This window comes from Pan paniscus, chromosome 23 (assembly GCF_029289425.2).
Source record: "Pan paniscus chromosome 23, NHGRI_mPanPan1-v2.0_pri, whole genome shotgun sequence".
NCBI classification, from domain to species: Eukaryota; Metazoa; Chordata; class Mammalia; order Primates; family Hominidae; genus Pan; species Pan paniscus.
In genome coordinates, this window is record NC_085927.1 from 50102021 (window position 1) to 50123106 (window position 21086).

The 21086-nt window shown below is 43.6% G+C and overlaps 1 protein-coding gene across 12 annotated transcripts in view; it reads left to right on the plus strand.

Moving 5' to 3' along the window:
- TNRC6B (trinucleotide repeat containing adaptor 6B) overlaps window positions 1-21086 on the plus strand; it is a 289988-nt gene that overhangs the window by 210931 nt on the left and 57971 nt on the right. For 7 of the 12 annotated variants that reach the window (XM_055105367.3, XM_055105374.3, XM_055105372.3 and 4 more), the window contains 5 exons: window positions 5213-5554; window positions 8071-10419; window positions 13512-13670; window positions 16811-16986; window positions 20451-20525. In XM_055105367.3, the coding sequence (XP_054961342.1) occupies window positions 5213-5554; window positions 8071-10419; window positions 13512-13670; window positions 16811-16986; window positions 20451-20525 (3101 nt within the window). The remainder of the gene's footprint in view (window positions 1-5212; window positions 5555-8070; window positions 10420-13511; window positions 13671-16810; window positions 16987-20450; window positions 20526-21086) is intronic. The other 5 variants (XM_063603314.1, XM_055105377.2, XM_055105376.2 and 2 more) reach the window with 1 other exon arrangement.

Here is a 21086-nt window from a genome sequence, read left to right on the forward strand (position 1 = left end):
ACAGCCACACTCATATGTTTACACGCCCCACAAGTGCAGAGTTGAGTTGTTGTGATGAAGACCATATGGCCAGTAAACCCTAAAATATTTACTATCTGGCCCTTTACAGAAAGTTTGCTGATCCACCCTGATCAAGAGTAGGAGAAGCCCACACAGGAAGAGGAAAGGAAGAGCTGAAGCGCTAGCTGGAGCACGTCTCACAGAAATGGGAGGGAGGGAATGATGAGTGGTGTCAGAAGCTGCAGAAAAACCAAAGAAGAAAAGGTCCAAAATGGGCTGGTTAGACTGGCAACAAAGATCACTAGTGACTTATGAGGATCAAAGAAACTTCCAGGGAGATGTTCAAGGCAAAAGCCAGTGTGTGTTGGGTTGAGGAGGGAGTGGAAGGTAAAGAAATAGAGGCAGTGCTGAGAGGTTACTGAAAATTGTTCAGTACACATTGACCGCTCACTGCATGTCATCAGATTTAAAATGTTCAGCCTAGAATATCTTTTCTAGGCCTTGTTTGTATTTTAACTACTACTTTAAAAACATTTCTAGGTCATTCTTTTTTATATTTGATACCATTGAGATAGTTAAAGGAAATAATAGTTTGTACTAGTTCTGTGCAGCTGCTGTGTTCAGAACCCTGCCTGGTTCGGAAGTTTCTTAAAGAGCCCTTTTATCTGAAAAAGTAGCATCTAATTGGAGTTTTCAGAAATAGGGGCAATTGGAAGTTTAAACTGTGAGATACAAGAATGGAATAAGAAAAATGGGATGAGGAAGGGGAGGAGATTCAATTATTAGAGCACGTAAATGGTTCTTAAAAGAAAATGAATGCAGGACGGGCACGGTAGCTCATGCCTTTTATCCCAGCACTTTGGGAGGCTGAGGCAGGTGGATCACCTGAGGTCAGTAGTTCGAGGCCAGCCTGGCCAACACGGTGAAACCCCATCTCTACTAAAAATACAAAATTAGCCGGGTATGGTGGTGCACACCTGTAATCCCAGCTACTTGAGAGACCGAGGCAGGAGAATCGCTTGATCCTGGGAGGCGGAGGTTGCAGAGAGCCGAGATCACGCCACTGTACTCCAGCCTGGGCAACAAGAGCGAAACTCCGCCTCAAAAAAAAAAGTAAATGAATGGACGGCCAGGTGCGGTGGCTCACGCCTATCATCCCAGCACTTTGGGAGGCTGAGGCAGGCAGATCACCTGAGGTCAGGAGTTCGAGACTAGCCTGGCCAAGATGATGAAACCCCGTCTCTGTTAAACATACAAAAATTAGCCAGGCGTGGTGGTGCACGCCAGCTACTCGGGAGGCTGAGGCAGGAGAATCACTTGAACCTGGAAGGTGGAGGTTGCAGGAAGCTGAGATCCTGCTACTCCACTCTAGCCTGGGCAACAGAGCAAGACTCAGTCTCAAAAAACAAACAAAAAAAGAAGTAAATGAATGGAAATTAGAAAATAGGATACACAGCCTTTTTTTTTTTTTTTTTTTTACCCCACAATGTTTTTATTTCCCTATAGTACTGAGATCATGTTTAAGCCACAAACCTTTCCTCTGGAAAATAAGAAACTATGCACTTACTTTGAACAGCTCATCTTTAGAAAAACTTGCACAACTTACAAATCCTTAAGATTCAGAAAAGAGACAGCCTGAAAAGTAACATATTCAGACTTTTAATGATAGCTTCTCTTGCCCTTTATCGTCTAACATTCTGGACCATGATGATGGGTGATGCACACTGATTCTGATGTCTTAAGTTTGGACTTTGGGAGTCAATTTGGATCAGACATCCTGCCTGAAAAGCTGCGTTGCTCTCCAATTAGTGCCGGCAATTCTGGTTGGCCTTTAAAAGCTTAACATTCTTGGATTCACAGAAAGGTGTGATTTAAAAAATAGAGTAAGAATTCATTCAGGTGCTGAAACACAGTTTGCTATGACTAAGGTGGTGTCTTGGGCGTTTTCTGACTGTTTCGTGGAGGTTTTGTTTTTTTCTTTTTATACTTTGACCTATTTGTACATGATGTCCTGGAGTTTGAATGACTAATCTCCTGAGCCAGAGCACACTGTATTGGGAGGAAAGTGGTTGAGGTGTGTTCCCATTTTATAATGACTTTATCATTTACAATCCATTCTGTCTCTGATGTGGTGGGAAAGTGCCCTGAGGAAGTTTTGCAAGGAATCTTACATGATACGTGATACCTACCAAATTTCTTCGGTTGAAACAGTGCTGTGAATGTTTTAAAGTGAGTCAAACTGGTGTTCAGCCCTCAGTCCTGCAGGTCACTCTGTCATGTCTTGTTGTTTTTCTGGATTGAGTTAAAAGTATGTAGTAGACCTGGTTAACTTATAATGAAGATTCTAGACCTTTTATAGCAGGGCAGCCTTACAGAAACATAGCTCTTTCCGTCCTAAAAACCAGTTGGGATGAATTTCTCCAGTCTCTGCCAACTTCTTGTTTATTCTCATAATAAGATAAAAGGGGATTGCGAATGCCCTGTGCTATAGAATCCTCCAGTAACAGATAGAAAATTAATATTAAATAATCTTCATTCATTCATTTACCAGTTATGTATCCATCTGTCGTTATAGGTCATGAATATTAGATAATGACTAATTTTCTTTTCTTTTTTTTGAGACAGAGTCTTGCTCTGTGGCCCAGGCTGGAGTGCAGTGGCACGATCGCGGCTCACTGCAACCCCCGCCTCCCAGGTTCAAGCAATTCTCGTCCTCAGCCTCCTGAGTAGCTGGGACTACAGGCGCATGCCACCACGCCCAGCTAATTTTTGTATTTTTAGTAGAGACTAGGTTTCACAATGTCGGCCAGGATGGTCTCGATCTCCTGACCCTGTGATCTACCCACCTCGGCCTCCCAAAGTGCTGGTATTACAGGAGTGAGCCATCGTGCCTGGCCGACTGATTTTATTTTCTTAAGTCACACATTTATTCTGCTCATCAGATTTTGGATCCTCTGACCTCCACTCCCCCTCCCCTTACTGGGAGGCCTGGTGTTGCTTTGTGATTAGCTGAGGTTAGACATGGGGTCACCTGGAAGTTGCTGCAGGCACCTGCTCTTTTCTCCTGTCACCCACAGTATGTTAATGTCCAGTAGTGGCATAGATTGGGCCGCCTGATTTCTGATGATGTATCTCTCTCATAAAGGAGCCAGTTCAGCAAGCAACATGCTGGCCCTGCATCATTTTAGCAGTCAAAGCAGTACTACCCCCAGAGCTGGTCCTGACGTTACCCTGGGAGGCAGGGATTTGGGCCTCAGAATCATCCGAACTATCAGGCTTGATGATTATTTCTGTATGACTTCCAGCCTCTATTTGCCAGGTAGATTTTTATGGAGAGGGTAGTGATCTTCTGGCAGCATGCAGTGAGGGAGGTACAGATCTAAGAGAGCCTTCTCTGTATGTTCGACGGGGAGAGCCAGAGGGTCCGGCAGAGTGCGGTTTCACGGTTGCCCCGACATTCCCACGCTGTGTGCGGGCCATTTTAAAAATTAAGTTTAAAAAAATCAAATTATTTAAAGTAAACAGAAAAAGTATTTACATTTTGAAATTTCTATTTTAAAGAATTGGGAAAAAAACACTTTTTTTTTTTTAACAAAAGCAAAAAGGTTTGTAACATTTCTAGTATTTACACAGAGAGCGGTGCAAGTCTTTGAGTCCAGGTAGCTGTAGAAACCAGAACCAAGCTGAGTTTGTGATTTTCTAGGCCTGGAGTTTCTTGTAAGAGTCTACTCTGTGCCATGCCCTAAGGAAGAAAGAAAAGATGAAAGATGGGTCCTTGCCCTCAGGAAGTCATGGCCTGGGGAGGGAGAAGGACTTGTGAATGGAGAATTTCCGTGATAGAGAGAGATGGGACTTGTAGATGGAGAATTTCGGTGGTAGAGATAGATGGATTTTTGAATGGAGAATTTTCATGGTAGAGAGAGATGGGTGATGTGTTCCAGGCGCACTTAGGACGAATGTTTAGCCCACCTAGGCCAGGGGCTTCAAGAAAGTTTACTCAGGGGTAGATCTTTTAAGAATGTGGATGAAGGGAAGGGACCCTTGGACTGAGGCTTGAAACCTTTCCCAAGGACTTTGCCATGGACATTTAACTCTTCTAGGCAGCACTTCAGGGAATTAATTCCACTGTTGATTTAGGGGAGTGAATGTTGATTGCTTCCCTCTCCGCCTTAATTAATGGAATGTATTCCATGACCTTGCTGTGTTTAAATTCTTGTCACTGTCAGCCGCCACCTTCATCCTACCTTCAGCAAACTGAAGAGATTGTGGAGAATTTGGAAAAACTGTGTCCCTTGAGAGTAGAGTAAAAGGAGAAGTACTTTGTTAGAATTGGTACCATGTAAGCTTTCTTACAAATAATCTTAGCCAGGGTCTGGGTGTGGTGGCTCACACCTGTAATCCCAGCACTTTGGGAGGCCGAGGTGGGTAAATAGCTTGAGTTCAGGAGTTCGAGACCAGTCTAGGTAGGCAACATGGCAAAACCCTGTCTCTAGAGGAGGAAAAAAAAATTAGTTGGGCATGATGGTGTATGCCTTGTAGTCCCAGCTACTCAAGAGGCTGAGGTGGGAGGATCACTTGAGCGCCCTGGAGGTAGAAGTTGCAGCAAGCCAAGATCACTGCACTCCAGCCCGAGTTATACAGCAAGACCTCATCTCAAAAAAATAAAAAATAGGCTGGGTGCAGTGGCTCATGCCTGTAATCCCAACACTTTGGGAGGCCAAGGCAGGCGGATCATGAGGTCAGGAGTTCAAGACCAGCCTGGTCAACATAGTGAAAACCTGTCTGTACTAAAAATACAAAAAATTAGCTGGTTTTGGTGGCGGGCGCCTGTAATCCAAGCTACTTGGGAGGCTGAGGCAGGAGAATTGCTTGAACCCGGGAGGCGGGGGTTGCAGTGAGTGGAGATTGCACCACTGCACTCCAGCCTGGGCGACACTCACACTGGGTGACAGTGTGAGACTCCGTCTCAAAAATAAATAAATAAATAAATTAATAATAATAATAATCTTGGCCAGGCGCAGTGGCTCACTCTTGTAATTCTAGCACTTTGGAAAGCCAAGGTGGGAGAGTCCCTTGAGCCCGAGTTCGAGACCAGCATGGGCAACATGGCAAGACCCCATCTCTAAATAAAATAATAAAATTATTTTTAAAATTTTTAGAAAAAATGTATTTGATGTATTTCAAAGACTGTTTCCCAACCCCTCTCTTTTAGTGCCCGAAGTGACGAAACCAAGTTTAAGCCAACCAACGGCCGCCAGCCCAATTGGCAGCTCTCCATCGCCACCAGTCAATGGTGGCAACAATGCCAAAAGGGTGGCAGTGCCGAACGGACAACCGCCAAGCGCCGCCCGCTACATGCCTCGGGAGGTGCCGCCGCGATTCCGTTGCCAGCAGGACCACAAAGTGTTACTAAAACGTGGGCAGCCCCCTCCACCGTCCTGCATGCTCCTTGGGGGTGGGGCAGGGCCTCCTCCCTGCACAGCACCTGGAGCAAACCCAAACAACGCACAAGTGACAGGAGCGCTGCTGCAGAGTGAGAGTGGGCCTGCGCCAGGTAAGGCACCCTGTGAATCGAATGCATGGCAGCTTGACAGAGAGAGAGCACTTTGTTTGCATTGCTTGGTGTAAAGTCCAGGAAAGCCATTCATTATATAAACCACTGGGATTAGTCAAAAGATGAGAGAGGATCCTAGTATGCGATGTGTATTGGTGATTCTTGGAACTGAGGTTTAGTGTTCCATAAGTGTGTGCTCTTGGCATGAGGGCTAACTTAACTGCTGTTGCTCATTATTTTGGGGGCCTTTTTTCCTTCTCAGACTAGAGTGTTATAAATTTGAGTCTCCATAGTTCCACCGTCATATGTGTTCAGGGCATAATTGGACATGGGGCTTGTGCGAAGGCGAATCTTTAGATGCCTGTGTTATGTTTCCAGAATGCTAGGAGGATAGAGAAAATGATTTGCTACATTGCAATATAGAATCTTCGGAGGATTCTAAAATAATACTATAGTTTTTAAATTAGATTTTTAAACTCACTATTTCTTTTTGTGGGCCCTGGATTTTGAGCTTTGTTAAAAACTGCATATAGAAATAAGGGATATTTAGCTGAAGAATTCTACTAGAAGTTTTGAGAGTTTTTGGCCGGGCACGGTGGCTCACGCCTGTAATCCCAGCACTTTGGGAGGCCGAGGCGGGTGGATCACCAGGTCAGGAGATCGAGACCATCCTGGCTAACATGGTGAAACCCTGTCTCTACTAAAAATATAAAAAAATTAGCCAGGCATGGTGGCGGGCTCCTGTAGTCCCAGCTACTCGGGAGGCTGAGGCAGGAGAATGGCGTCAACCCAGGAGGCGGAGCTTGCAGTGAGCCGAGGTCGCGCCATTGCACTCCAGCCTGGGCGACAGAGCCAGACTCCGTCTTAAAAAAAAAAAAAAAAAAAAGTTGTGAGAGTTTTTAATAGATGAATACTAAGTCAACTAACAGCTAAGAAATTCTAAATATCTTTTAAAGTTTATTAACAGATTTCAACTTAAAATGTCTTTTGGGGTGATATTAAAATTCAGAGCTTGAATACCATTAGGCATTGGCAAAGACAATGAATTGATGGTTGTCACCAGTAGGATGCTTTATTTGAGTTCTGAGTTGGAACAAATAATTGCCTAGAAAATTTGGTCACCATCTTGCTGTGTGCAGAGTAAGGATGGAAAGAAACCTCGTGGTGACACAGACTTCCTGCAGAGATAAGCCCTACCCATGGCCTTTCCTTCCTGGCTCTCCTAACCAGCTGCAAAAGGAAGCATGTGAAGGGGCAGGCGCTGTCAGGCGGAGTTTCTGCAGCCGAGTGTAGCCAGGCCTAGGTGGAGACTGGGGTCCAGTGTGAGTCAGAGTCCACATTATCAAAACGGAGGAGGCCCCTAAATCTCGAGTTTCGGATTCTATGCTTTTTATTTTTCTATGCCTCCGTATAATACTTTTTGAAACTTCAAATTGATTAAAAGCTGCCTGGTTAAAGAAGCCAAAATAAATTTAGAAGAAATGATCTCATTAAAAACATGTTTTTCCCACCAAATATGGTAAATTCCACCAAAATATATGGTGAGCCAGACTCATTTATCAGATTAAGTTCCTTGGGGTTGTGAACTCTGCCTAATTCATACTCGTGTGACACCCCTGCCACCCTGGGCACCTAGCTCAGTGGCTCAGTGGGTATTCATCGTTCAGCAGATGCTTACTCAGCAGCATTGTGCTGGCTGCTGTGTGGAATTCTGACGTTAGCAAGTTAGGGTCTCTGCCTAAAAGACGCTAACATGGGGAAGGAAAGTTGTGAACATGGTGCCACAGCACTGAGCAAAATGGCTCTAGACAGGGAAAGATTATTTTCAGGTGATGAGCTTGAAAACAGCTTCGCAGATGAAATGACACTTGAATTGGGCCCAGAAGGATGAGTAAATTTCACTGTGTGAATTCAGCAGGAAAACACAGTAGGTGCCAATGTGAAATGGTGCCAGAGTAAGAAGGCACAAGTTGTGGAATGTCAAGTAGTATCGAATATTGACATCTACATAGGAGGTAGTAGAAGATAAGACTAGAAAAGTTGGTTGGTCCCAGGTCATGGAACATCTTGATGACATTCGAGGCCAAGGAGTTCAGCTTTATTCTTGTGCACTAAGGAACTGTTGAAGGTTCTCCATACAGCAGTGATATAATCAAAAGTGTGCTTTAGAAAGATTGCTCCAGCCAGGGGTGTGTAGAGTAGGTTGAAGATACAGAGCAAGTTTAGAGTGCCATTGCTATTGCCTTGTCCCAAGATACAAGAAGGCCCTTCTCTGTCAATAGGAATGGCAAAGGACGTAGCTTTGAGAGATATGAAGTTAGACTTAACCGGTGTAACACAAGGCAAATGAAAAAAAAGAGATGACTAAGACAGTTGTGATACAAGCAACTGGGTTGAGAGAAACTGGCATGTGATCAGCTCTCCTAAGGGCAGAGCTCAAAGGAGAGCCCCTTTGAGGGATTAATGGGTAATGAATGCATTTGAAGCTGTGATTAATAAGATGATCTGTTCCCCAGACTCAACCCTTGGAGGTGCTGCTGCTTCAAATTATGCAAATTCCACTTGGGGCTCGGGAGCCTCCTCCAACAACGGCACCTCCCCCAACCCAATTCACATCTGGGACAAGGTGATTGTAGACGGGTCTGACATGGAAGAGTGGCCTTGTATTGCCAGCAAAGACACTGAATCTTCTTCCGAAAACACCACCGATAACAACAGTGCCTCGAACCCTGGCTCTGAGAAGAGCACTCTGCCAGGAAGCACCACTAGTAACAAAGGAAAAGGGAGCCAGTGCCAGTCTGCAAGTTCTGGGAACGAATGTAATCTTGGGGTCTGGAAATCTGACCCTAAGGCTAAATCTGTTCAATCTTCCAACTCTACTACAGAGAACAACAATGGACTAGGAAATTGGAGGAATGTGAGTGGTCAGGATAGAATTGGACCTGGCTCTGGCTTCAGCAACTTTAACCCAAATAGCAACCCATCTGCCTGGCCAGCACTGGTCCAAGAAGGAACTTCTAGGAAAGGGGCATTGGAAACAGATAATAGTAATTCCAGTGCACAGGTTAGCACAGTAGGTCAGACATCCAGGGAACAGCAGTCAAAGATGGAAAATGCGGGTGTTAATTTTGTTGTCTCTGGCAGAGAACAGGCTCAAATTCATAACACTGATGGACCAAAAAATGGAAACACTAACTCCTTGAACTTAAGTTCACCAAACCCCATGGAGAATAAGGGAATGCCCTTTGGAATGGGCTTGGGGAACACCTCCAGGAGCACTGATGCCCCTTCACAAAGCACTGGAGATCGAAAGACTGGGAGTGTTGGATCTTGGGGTGCAGCTAGGGGGCCTTCTGGAACTGACACAGTCTCTGGACAAAGCAATTCTGGAAACAATGGGAACAATGGAAAAGAGAGAGAGGACTCCTGGAAAGGAGCTTCTGTTCAGAAATCAACTGGGTCAAAAAATGACTCTTGGGACAACAATAACAGGTCTACGGGTGGGTCCTGGAACTTTGGCCCCCAGGACTCTAATGACAACAAATGGGGTGAAGGGAACAAAATGACATCTGGGGTCTCTCAGGGAGAATGGAAACAGCCGACTGGGTCTGATGAGTTGAAAATTGGAGAATGGAGTGGTCCAAACCAACCAAATTCTAGCACTGGAGCATGGGACAATCAAAAGGGCCACCCCCTCCCTGAAAACCAAGGCAATGCCCAGGCTCCCTGTTGGGGAAGATCTTCCAGCTCCACAGGAAGTGAAGTTGGAGGTCAAAGCACTGGAAGCAACCACAAAGCAGGAAGTAGTGACAGTCATAACTCTGGCCGTCGGTCGTACAGGCCCACACATCCTGATTGTCAGGCTGTCTTGCAGACTCTTTTGAGCCGAACTGATTTGGACCCCAGGGTGCTCTCAAACACTGGCTGGGGCCAAACTCAAATTAAGCAGGACACAGTGTGGGACATTGAAGAGGTGCCAAGGCCTGAGGGGAAATCTGACAAAGGAACTGAGGGGTGGGAGAGCGCTGCCACACAGACCAAGAACTCAGGGGGCTGGGGAGATGCACCCAGCCAAAGCAATCAAATGAAGTCTGGATGGGGGGAGCTCTCAGCCTCTACAGAGTGGAAAGACCCCAAGAACACAGGAGGCTGGAATGACTACAAGAACAACAACTCTTCCAACTGGGGAGGAGGACGACCTGATGAAAAGACACCTTCCTCTTGGAATGAGAATCCCAGCAAGGATCAGGGGTGGGGAGGTGGACGCCAGCCCAATCAAGGATGGTCTTCTGGAAAGAATGGTTGGGGAGAGGAAGTCGATCAGACAAAAAACAGCAATTGGGAAAGTTCTGCAAGTAAACCTGTGTCTGGGTGGGGTGAAGGAGGGCAGAATGAAATCGGGACTTGGGGTAATGGTGGCAATGCAAGCCTAGCTTCAAAAGGTGGGTGGGAGGATTGCAAAAGATCCCCAGCATGGAATGAGACGGGCCGACAGCCCAATTCCTGGAATAAACAACACCAACAGCAGCAGCCCCCACAGCAGCCACCGCCACCGCAACCAGAGGCTTCTGGTTCGTGGGGAGGCCCACCCCCACCACCTCCAGGCAACGTTCGACCTTCCAATTCCAGCTGGAGCAGCGGGCCACAGCCTGCAACACCTAAGGATGAGGAACCCAGTGGTTGGGAAGAGCCATCCCCACAGTCAATTAGTCGGAAAATGGACATTGATGATGGCACTTCAGCATGGGGAGACCCTAACAGTTATAACTACAAGAATGTGAATCTGTGGGATAAGAATTCCCAAGGGGGCCCAGCACCTCGAGAACCAAACCTGCCCACCCCAATGACCAGTAAATCGGCATCAGGTAAGCAGTGGCTTTCTCTTGCAGCTTTTGATGAAGAAAAGGAATCCTAGACCAAGGCATTTTTATTAGGTGAATTTATTCAACTTAGTTTTGTTCTGAGATGCTTTCCTACAGTTTCTACTCTGTTGCTAACAGAACCTCTTTTTATAAAATGCTAGTGATGGCAGATGCTGGTAGTACATTTTAATGTTCTTTCTTGGCAAAAGGAAAAGATGACAACCCTGTGTTAGTCCCCAAAATTATTTTTCTGTAATTGTATTGGTCTGCAGAATCCAAAAGACATATCTTGCCAAACAAACTATGTTCTAGATTTTAAAATAAAGAATTAAAGTAGTAGCAGAAATAGACCTGATTTCCATTCTGGTTCTACCCATGGACACGTCTCTGCTTCTGTTTCCCCAGCAAAGGGAAATAATTCTGTGTTTTTCCAAAGGCCATGATGATGCTGAAGCAAAGCTGGATCTGGAAGGTTTCAGTCTCTTTCTGGATGATTTTTAATGATTACCTCTGGAATGGGAGTACTTTGTATAAGAGATTGTTATCTCAGTCCTAGTGAGATGGCTCACACCTGTAATCCCAGCACTATGGGAGACTGGGGCAGGAGGATCCCTTGAGCCCAGGAGTTTGAGACCAGCCTGGGCAACCTAGAGAGACTTCAGTCTCTACAAAAATATTTTTTAAAAATCAGACGGGTGTGGTGCATGTGCCTATAGTCCCACCTACTCTAGAGGCTGAGGTAAGAGGATCGCCTAAGCCCTGGAGATGGGAGGCTGTAGGGAGCTATGATCTCACCACTGCACTCCAGTTTGGGAGACAGAGCGAGACCCTGTTGCCAAAAAAAAAAAGAGCGATTGTTAGGATAGTCAGTTGCCCAGAATTAAACTTTCTTCCGTCACTGTTTGAATAGGAAACATCATACCTGGTAAAAGTAGCAATGGTAATGCCATTCTTAGTTTGTCATTGTCAACTTGAATGTCCCTATAGAGCATATAGTTCAACAAATTAAGGGGGCTGCACCTTTCAGTCTTTTTTTAGTTAAAATTAATCATAATATTAAGAACCAGTTTTCTTTTTTTGAGACAGAGTCTCACCCTGTTGCCCAGGCTGGAGTGCAGTGGCACGATCTCGGCTCACTATAACCTCCGTGCCAAGTTCGAGTGATTCTCTTGCCTCAGCCTCCTGAGTAGTTGGGATTACAGGCACCCACTGCCATGCCCAGCTAATGTTTGTATTTTTAGTAGAGGCAGGATTTCACCATGTTGGCCAGGGTGGTCTCAAACTCCTGACCTCAGGTGATCCACCCGCCTCAGTCTACCAAAGTGCTGGGATTACAGGCATGAGCCACTGTGCCCAGCCAAGAATCAGTTTTCTCCGAGTACACCTCTGGTGTTCAGCTAATCCATTTGTGGCCTCTTAGAAAAATGATTACTTTTAACTCATTCTTTTTTCAAGTATTGAAAAGAATGAGGAAGGAAATGAAGATTTCTCACTGGCTCCCCATGCAGAATAAAACCTGCTAAAATTTTAAAAAGCTACATCCACATAGCAAAAACCTTCAAACTGTGTGGAAAAGCAAAAGATAGTCAATAAAAGAATCTTTGGCCAGGCGCGGTGGCTCACGCCTGTAATCCCAGCACTTTGGGAGGCCAAGGCGGACAGATCATGAGGTCAGGAGATCGAGACCATCTTGGCTAACACGGTGAAACCCCGCCTCTACTAACAAATCGAAAAAATTAGCCAGGCGTGGTGGCGGGCGCCTGTAGTCCCAGCTACTCGGGAGGCTGAGGCAGGAGAATGGGGTGAACCCAGGAGGTGGAGCTTGCAGTGAGCTGAGATCACGCCACTGCACTCCAGCCTGGGCGACAGAGCAAGACTCCGTCTCAAAAAATAATAATAATAATAATCATAATAATCTTAACCCCTAGGGTCTCTTCCCAAAGGTAATCTCTTAGAAGTTTGTGTCCCATTCAAAAATTTTACAGAGAAGGGATTGTACTTCGTATACTGTTCTTCACCTTGCTTTTCTCATTATACTTATAGCTTCCAATTTTAGCACATAGTCTGCTGCTTAATTGCTTCATATACAGTATTTCTTTTTTTTTTTTTTTTTTTTTTTTTTTTTGAGAGGGAGTCTCACTGTCTCCCAGGCTGGAGTGCAGTGGCGCAATCTTGGCTCACTGCAACCTCCACCTCCTGGGTTCAAGTGAGCCTCCTTCTCAGCCTCCCGAATAGCTGGGATTACAGGCATGCGTCGTCACGCCCAGCTAATTTTTGTATTTTTTGTTGGAGATGGGGTTTTGCCATGTGGGTCTGGCTAGTCTTGAACTCCTGACCTCAGGAGATCCACCCGCCTTGGCTCCTAAAGTGCTGGGATAACAGGCGTGAGCCATTGTGCCCAGCCTTTACACAGTACTTCTTTTATGGGTGACCCACAATTGGTCTAACCAGTCCCCTTGTGGTGGATATTTAGGTTGTTTCCAAATTTTTTCTATCAGTGATGCGGTGAGTATTGTTATACATGTAATTTCACCTATTTTTACAAGTATATTTATGGTATAATTTTCTGGCAGCCTGGGCATGATGGCTCATGCCTGTAATCCCAGCACTTTGGGAGGCTGAGCCAGGCAGATCACAAGGTCAGGAGTTTGAAGCCAGCCTGGCCAATGTGGTGAAACCCTGTCTCTACTTAAAAAAAAAAAATACAAAAGTTAGCTGGGTATGGTGGCACACGCCTGTAATCTCAGCTACTCGGGAGGCTGAGGCAGGAGAATCGCTTGAACCTGGGAGGTGGAGGTTGCCATGAGCCAAGACCACGGCATTGCACTCCAGCCTTGGGGATGGAGCAAGACTCTGTCTCAAAAAAAAAAAAAAAAAAAAAAATTTGTGGCAGTTGAGTTACTGGGTGAAAAGTTTAATGTGCATCGGATTTTTTAAAAAGTAGCATTGCCAAATACCCCTCACATGAAAGTTGAATCTATTTACATTTCTACCAAGAGAATATAGGCATGCCTGTTCCTTCCACCTTCACCCCACTGGATATTATGGCATTTCATTTAACAAATGATTCTTAGAGACATTTCCTTTCTTTATAGTCTGGAGCAAAAGCACACCACCTGCTCCAGATAATGGTACTTCCGCTTGGGGTGAGCCAAATGAAAGCAGTCCTGGGTGGGGCGAGATGGATGATACAGGAGCATCGACCACAGGCTGGGGGAACACGCCCGCCAACGCTCCCAATGCCATGAAGCCTAGTAAGTGTGAAGCTTTTCATTTTTGAGGGATCCTTTTTTTTTTTTTTTTTAATTGAGACGGAGTTTCACTCTTGTCCACCCAGGCTGGAGTGCAGTGGTGCAATTTCGGCTCACTGCAACCTCTGCTTTCCAGCTTCAAGCGATTCTCCTGCCTCAGCCTCCCGAGTAGCTGGGATTACAGGCGCCCGCCACCACGCCCGGCTAATTTTTGTATTTTTATTAGAGATGGGGTTTCTCCATGTTGGTCAGGCTGGTCTTGAACTCCTGTCCTTGTGATCCACCCGCCTTGGCCTCCCAAAGTCCTGGGACTACAGGCGTGAGCCACCGTGTCCGGCCGGGATTCTTTGTTAAATGTTTGTCAAATGTCAGATTTGAGAATCTGACATTTTGGTGAGGGCTGTTTAGTTTTAAACTGTTGATTCTATGAGATTCAGGACCTTGAGTGTTAAATAATTAGTTAATAGCAAACGGTTGTGGCTTGGCTTGGCGTTTCTTAAAATGTTTAAGGTGAATTAAAAATCATCAGTTAATTTTGTTTTAAATTTAGTATCTGGACAGAATTATAATTTTGATGTGATGCTCTTTTAGCCCAGTGACTGTGTGCTCACCATATCTAGCTTGCATTTCTACTTGTTAGTATAATTTAAAACAAGAGTTCCTGGCTTTTGATGTGGAACACGATCTATGCTGCCCAGTGACTTCATCCTTCTGCACCTTCCTTTGCCGTTGTCTCTCTTCCACATAAGAGCATTTCAGATTTTTTAAACCTGGCATAAATTTCACTTCAATTTTTTAAATGAAGAACGTCACACTTATTCAGAATCATTGAAAATCTAAAATCTAAGCTGTACTTGATCCAGCTGGTGATGTGTGGTCACAGTAATGAGCAGAACTCTGGACTGAGGCTATGGAATGTCTCATTGACTGTTCCTAAATTCAGGTGCCTGTTTCCACTTATTTTTGTAACTTTCTTAAAAATGTTCCAACATCTCTTTTCTACCATATAGAAGCAGATTTAAGGGATTATCTTTTGATTAAATAATGAACATTTCTGGAATGACCAAAATTCAAACAAGAAGATAAATTCTGTTAAGTTTATCACATTATATTCAGTACTCTTACAGTGCCACATAAGGGAATGTGATATTAGCTCTATTCTGGAAATTCACATGTGTGTATATGTAGTAATTTGACTACATTTTAAAAATCATGAATCTCCTCGACCTCATTAAAATAGTTAGCTTTATGAAAATTTTGTTTTTATCATTATTTCTATTGTGAAATCAGTCGTATCATCATGGGAAATGTAATCTAGTAGACTTGAAATAGACCCAAAATGCTGCAAGAAGATGTTAATCAGACCCTGGGCACAAAGAGATCCTTTAGCAGTATATTCAGGATTTTCATGTGTCTTTCCCAACCTCAGGATCACCTCTCTTCTATCACAAAACCACTTTTCCTCAGATTCTAAAAATGTCTTCTACTCTTCAGGATCATCTATAGTTATAGCACACATCCTTTCTGTGGGTAAGTTAAATGTGTAATGTGCGGAAGAAAGGGCTAAACCATCATAGTCTACCAGTTGATGGAGACAGTTACCCTGTGATCTTCTGTAGCCTGTCTTAAATTTGATGTTATGAATCCTATGATTAAAAATTAGACCTCTCTTATCTTTTCTGTAAGAAACATTTGTTAGAAGTTTAGCTTGTCTCTCTAAAAGAAAGGTTCACTTGCATGTCTTCATTTTTCTAAAGGGGTCAGTGTGTTATTTATATTGGGTTTTTAACTCGTGTTGCTTGTCAGTGGATGCTATAAAGCCTATGCTTGTATAATATAAATCATAAATATGGTATTATATAAATTTATAATCCTATATACAGAGGCAGCAGTCCTGGTTATTAGCAGCACTTCCAGCAGCAGGAAGAGGAGCATCCCAACCCTCCCCCTTGTGCACAGACAGCCCCTTCCTGTGGCTACAATGAACCCCACTGGGAGACTGTCAGATTCACCTGGGCCTTGCTGGGGGATGAGATGCCACAGTTAGAAGAAATTAATTGCCCTGTGCCTTACGTACTTGGCCCAAACCTACTTGTCTATCATAGGCCTGATCCTACAGGGTGACAGCTGTCCTTCAAGGAAAGGCCTGGAAGAGCCAATTTTCTGCCCTTAAACTCTTCATATAAAGCTATGTACAAATCAGAAGACTTTCATAAATGTCCTGTCATATGGGAGAGTAGAGGTGCAGATGGAAGTTTCCAGGCAAGAGAATGTGTTTCCTTTTCTTTCATCATTTTATACAGTATTATTACTGCAAAGTATGTTTTGATTCTGTACAGTATTTTCGGAGGGAATTAAGGACTTATTCCAGTCTTCAAATTAAAGATCTTTGTTTAGAATGGGATACTGATGTCCCACTTCCTCAAACATTAAAGCCTCTTGGATTTCTCTCTGCTTTCCTTTCTCCTTTCCTCACATTTTTTCCTTCTGTCTTTTCAAAACCACTACGTATATATTCTTTGCCTCTTTAGTATCTAATACATTTCAAGTGTGTAGTTCTAATACATTTTAGATTTCCATGGCTATATGTGAATTTTTCTTCTTTCACCATAATTCTAATATTCAAAAATGTTATAAAAAATTTTCCTCCTTTTCGTGTTCTGTTCGTCTCTGCTTCACCCCAAGCAAGCTAGACAGTTGTCCTTTATCATACCTCGTATTTATAGTGTCCGTTGTATATAAAGTACATACTGAATGGAGGATAAAACTAGGGCTACAGTAAACCATGTTCATTAAGAGGAACGGATTTATCTTAATTGAGATGTGAAATTTCTTGCCAGGAATGTTGTGATAAGTTCTTTTCAGTTTTGAAATTCCTGTCCAACTTTGTGCAAGGGAGAAAGCATTGATCCATAAATCAGGAGGCCTTGATTCTATGGTTTGTTAACTTTCTGTGTATCATTGAAGCTTTATGGATTTTAGTTTCCTGCTCTCTAAAAAATGAGTAATAATGTTTGTCTTGCCATGGAGATGGAGTAGATAAAATTACAAAGACACGTAAATGCTGCATCTGCAAGGAATTATTATTCTGATGATTGTTTTATATAGCTGTTGCAAAGAGTTAATTCATTCTTTCCTTAAAGATTCCAAATCTATGCAAGACGGCTGGGGGGAGAGTGACGGGCCAGTCACAGGAACTCGCCATCCCAGCTGGGAAGAGGAGGAGGATGGAGGAGTCTGGAACACCGCTGGCTCTCAGGGCAGTGCTTCCTCCCACAACTCAGCAAGCTGGGGACAAGGAGGAAAGAAACAAATGAAGGTAGCCTGCTTAGAAATGCTCGCACTTGCTCATTCACTCTGAGAAGGCAGAACTGAGGTTTTGTTTTGTTTGTTTTTGTTTTGAGACAAGTTCTCCCACTGTCACCCAGACTGGAGTGCAGTGGGACAATCACGACTCGCTGAGCAACCTCCTGGGCTCAAGCAGTCCTCCCACCTCAGCCTTCTTAGTAGCCGGAACTATCACCATGCCTGACTAAATTTTGTATTTTTTAATAGAGACAGGGTTTCGCCCTGTTGCCAGGATGGTCTCAAACTCCTGGGCTCAATCCTCCTGCCTTGTCCTTCCAAAGTGCTGGGATTACAGGCGGGAGCTACCATGCCTAGCCAGAACTGAGGATTTTTAAATGAAAGGTGTGAGGCAACTGGGGTCCTCAAGGTCCTAAGTAAGGGGAAAAATATTTTCTTGGAAACAAATAACTACTTCCCTTTTACCCTTCGTCTTGCTTTCCCATGACCTTGAAACCTTGAACTATAAAACTGTTGCTGTGGGTAAAATGAAGTTTTCAAAGATACGAGATATTTTTCATTTTTAGTTTCCACATTATAATAATCTGTTGGAGGCTCTCAAGGCATACTTTATAAATGCTTTTGCATTCTAAAGCCAGAGAAGTCCTTCCAGTAAATCCCCATAGATATGTAGGAGGGAATCCAAAGGAAGATAATACTGGCTTCTCCCGTGGCAATCAGCACGTCTGGATTTTATCTGATTTGGGAAATTCCAAGACCCAGAACCCTTCTCCCGACAAATGAAATACCAGTGAGTACTTGTGTGCTATAGCAGCTAAATGATTAATGATATCTCTTTTTTTTTTTTTTTGAGACGGAGTCTTGCTCTGTCACCCAGGCTGGACTGCAGTGGTGCAGTCTCAGCTCACTGCAAGCTCTGCCTCCCAGGTTCACACCATTCTCCTGCCTCAGCCTCCCGAGTAGCTGGGACTACAGGCAGCTGCCACCACGCCCGGCTAATTTTTTGTATTTTTAGTAGAGATGGGGTTTCACCATGTTAGCCAGGATGGTCTCGATCTCCTGACCTCGTGATCCGTCCACCTCGGCCTCCCAAAGTGCTGGGATTACAGGCGTGAGCCTCTGCGCCCAGCCTAGCAGCTAGATGATTTCTCTACATCATGTACCAGGTTGTGTACTAAACTTTTCACCTTCTGTGTGAAAGTCCTCATCACAGTTTGATGAGGACTTTGGTTTTCAATCTACAACAGTAGTCTTTGAGCCTGAACCAGTGTCTTGGCAGACCCTCTCTTTTTTCAATTCCAGATTTTCGTTTGACAAATAAAATAGTGGAAATACGAAATGGGCATCCAATACTTAACTTCAACATGAGAGTCTTGGCACCCTATGAAACGGTTCACAGCTAATATTCTCCCACGTTTCAAATACCAGATGCCATCTTAGAGGCCTTCCCATGTCTGAGGATTGGGCCTTCATCCCCTTTGCCCTTTGCCTATAGGACACTAATTTTGTAGATGACTCTTTCTTTTATAGCATAAGAATACAGTCTGTTTCTGTTTAGAGATGTTTTGCTTAAGCAGTCACTTATGGTTTTTCTTCTATTAAGAGCTTTTATTTCTTTAGTCACAGAAGGAATTATTCAGCAAACTTTTCAGCATTCCTTGCACTCTTAGGTTGTCTAGTGTGATTTTGGCTTTCTTTTGGTTATTTACAAATTAACAATGAGACTAAATTAACTGATTGAAAGGGACTAATAAATACCTCTCTAGGGTGACAACCAAGATTTAATTAATTAAGTTAATTGGGAATTGACTCTTTCAGCCCCAGTACCCGTGATTCTGACTTTACATACCGAGGGCGTTTTTTTAAAAATTGTGATAAAATACATATAACATATAATTTACCACAGTGTACATTTTTAAGTGTACAGTTCAGTGGCAATAAGTATATTCACATACTTATGTTGCCATTTACCACCATCTATCCACAGAACTCTTTCCATCTTACAAAACTGAACTCTGTACCTATTAAACAGTAACTCCCCATTCCCCCCTCCCTCTAGTGAGGGCTTTTTTGACCTTAAAACCTGTACTAGCTGGCTGCGGTGGCTCATGCCTGTAATCCCAACACTTTGGGAGGCTGAGGCAGGTGAATCACCTGAGGTCAAGAGTTCAAGACCAGCCTGGCCAACATGGCAAAACCCCGTCTCTACTAAAACTACAAAAATTAGCTGGGTGTGGTGCCAGCTACTTGGGAGGATGAGGCAGGAGAATTGCTTGAACCCAGGAGGTAAAGGTTGCAGTGAGCCGAGATCGCGCCATTGCACTCCAGCCTGGGTGACAAGAGCGAAACTCAGTCTCAAAAAAAAAAACCGCCCCACACACACACACCAAAAAAAACCTGTACTAAACTTAAGTACTTCATCACTTTCAAGGATAATAAAATTGATTTGATGACTACCATCACGGGCTGGGCGCGGTGGCTCACACCTGTAATCCCAGCACTTTGGGAGACCGAGGCAAGCGGATCACGAGGTCAGGAGATGGAGACCATCCTGGCTAGCATGGTTAAACCCCATCTCTACTAAAAATACAAAAAATTAACCGGGCATGGTGGCGGGTGCCCGTAGTCCCAGCTACTCGGGAGGCTGAGGCAGGAGAATGGTGTGAGCCCGGGAGGCAAAGCTTGCAGTGAGTTGGGATGGCGCCACTGCACTCCAGCCTGGGTGACAGAGAAAAAAAAAAAAAAAAAGATAGCTATCATCACAACATAGAGAATTTTCACCTGTGAAATACAGAACTGCACAAAGCCCCACCCCACCCAATCCTCTTCGTAGTTCCCCCTGCTTCCCTCACAGAAGTGAAAGTGGAGCTCATGGTCAGTGCCTTGTTCAGGGGAGAAACTAGTTTGTCCCATTAAAAAATTAAAACCTACCTCTGCCCTACTTTGCCCAGGAGATCAGCAATGGTGTCTTCCACTAGGTCTCTTTACCACCAGGACCAATGTCTTTTATGCTGTGAAACAAACAGAGGAAGCACTATGAGTTCCTTATAATGCCCAGTTTAAATAGGCTCCTTTCCAAATGACACGCACTGACATCAAACTGTTTTCTCCTAACATAAACCAGTTTGGGTTACGAGGAGAGCAGCCTAATGAAAGTGAAAGTAGTCGTGTGCAAAACTTCTATTTTAGAAAATCATATCAGACTTCTTTCTATTTGAAAAGCAAAAGTACCAGCTGAGCATGTATTTTTCCAGTTACTTCTGGTTCAGTGTGGTGAATTTTATAAAAATGAAAACATAGATATAACTAGGGCTTATTAATCATTTAAACTAACATAAAATATCAACATAATTTTAGTTAAAGAGAAATAGGACTTAAAAAGGTAAACTCAAGTCTACATTTTCAGTCTGTATTAATAAAACTCAGGAGGCTGAAATAAATTATTTGGTTCTGAGGTTCCGTGTTTCATTTCTGTAGTGCTCACTCAAAGGAGGAAACAATGATTCATGGATGAATCCTCTTGCCAAACAGTTTTCAAATATGGGATTGCTGGTAAGTTTTATTTTTTTCAAATGTATAACATATCCCAACTTCTAGGTTTAATATTAATACAAATTTTAAGACAACTGCCACATATAGTACAAAATTACAGATTTAAAAACTAGTTAAGCAATGTTCTTGGTCTTTTGAGTTAAGTAATATTTCTCTTCTATTCTTATTAATGACATACTCCAACATTTAAAGGTTATGGCTTTTAAATGTGTAGTCATTTTGTCCTTTTCCTTAGGAGGATAGAGAAGAAAGAGGCATTTAAAATTTATGCAATTGTTTCCGACCACATTACTGTACTAGTTTTCATATTATGATTTTTTAAAAAGGCAACGATAACGAAACTAGAAAAACTATACTGGGACTAATTACATAGGGAATTCTTGTAGAATTTCTGATTTCTTTATCTCTCGGCAATGTTGTGGGGACACCCTGTCCCTGGTTGCCAAAAGACAAATGACTTGACTTGGCTGCACAGTTGAAGGTTTGATGACTTGACAAGTCACGAGAAGAAGTTGTCATTATTTGGCGGCCACTCATGGAATTTGATCCTGGGCTGACTAG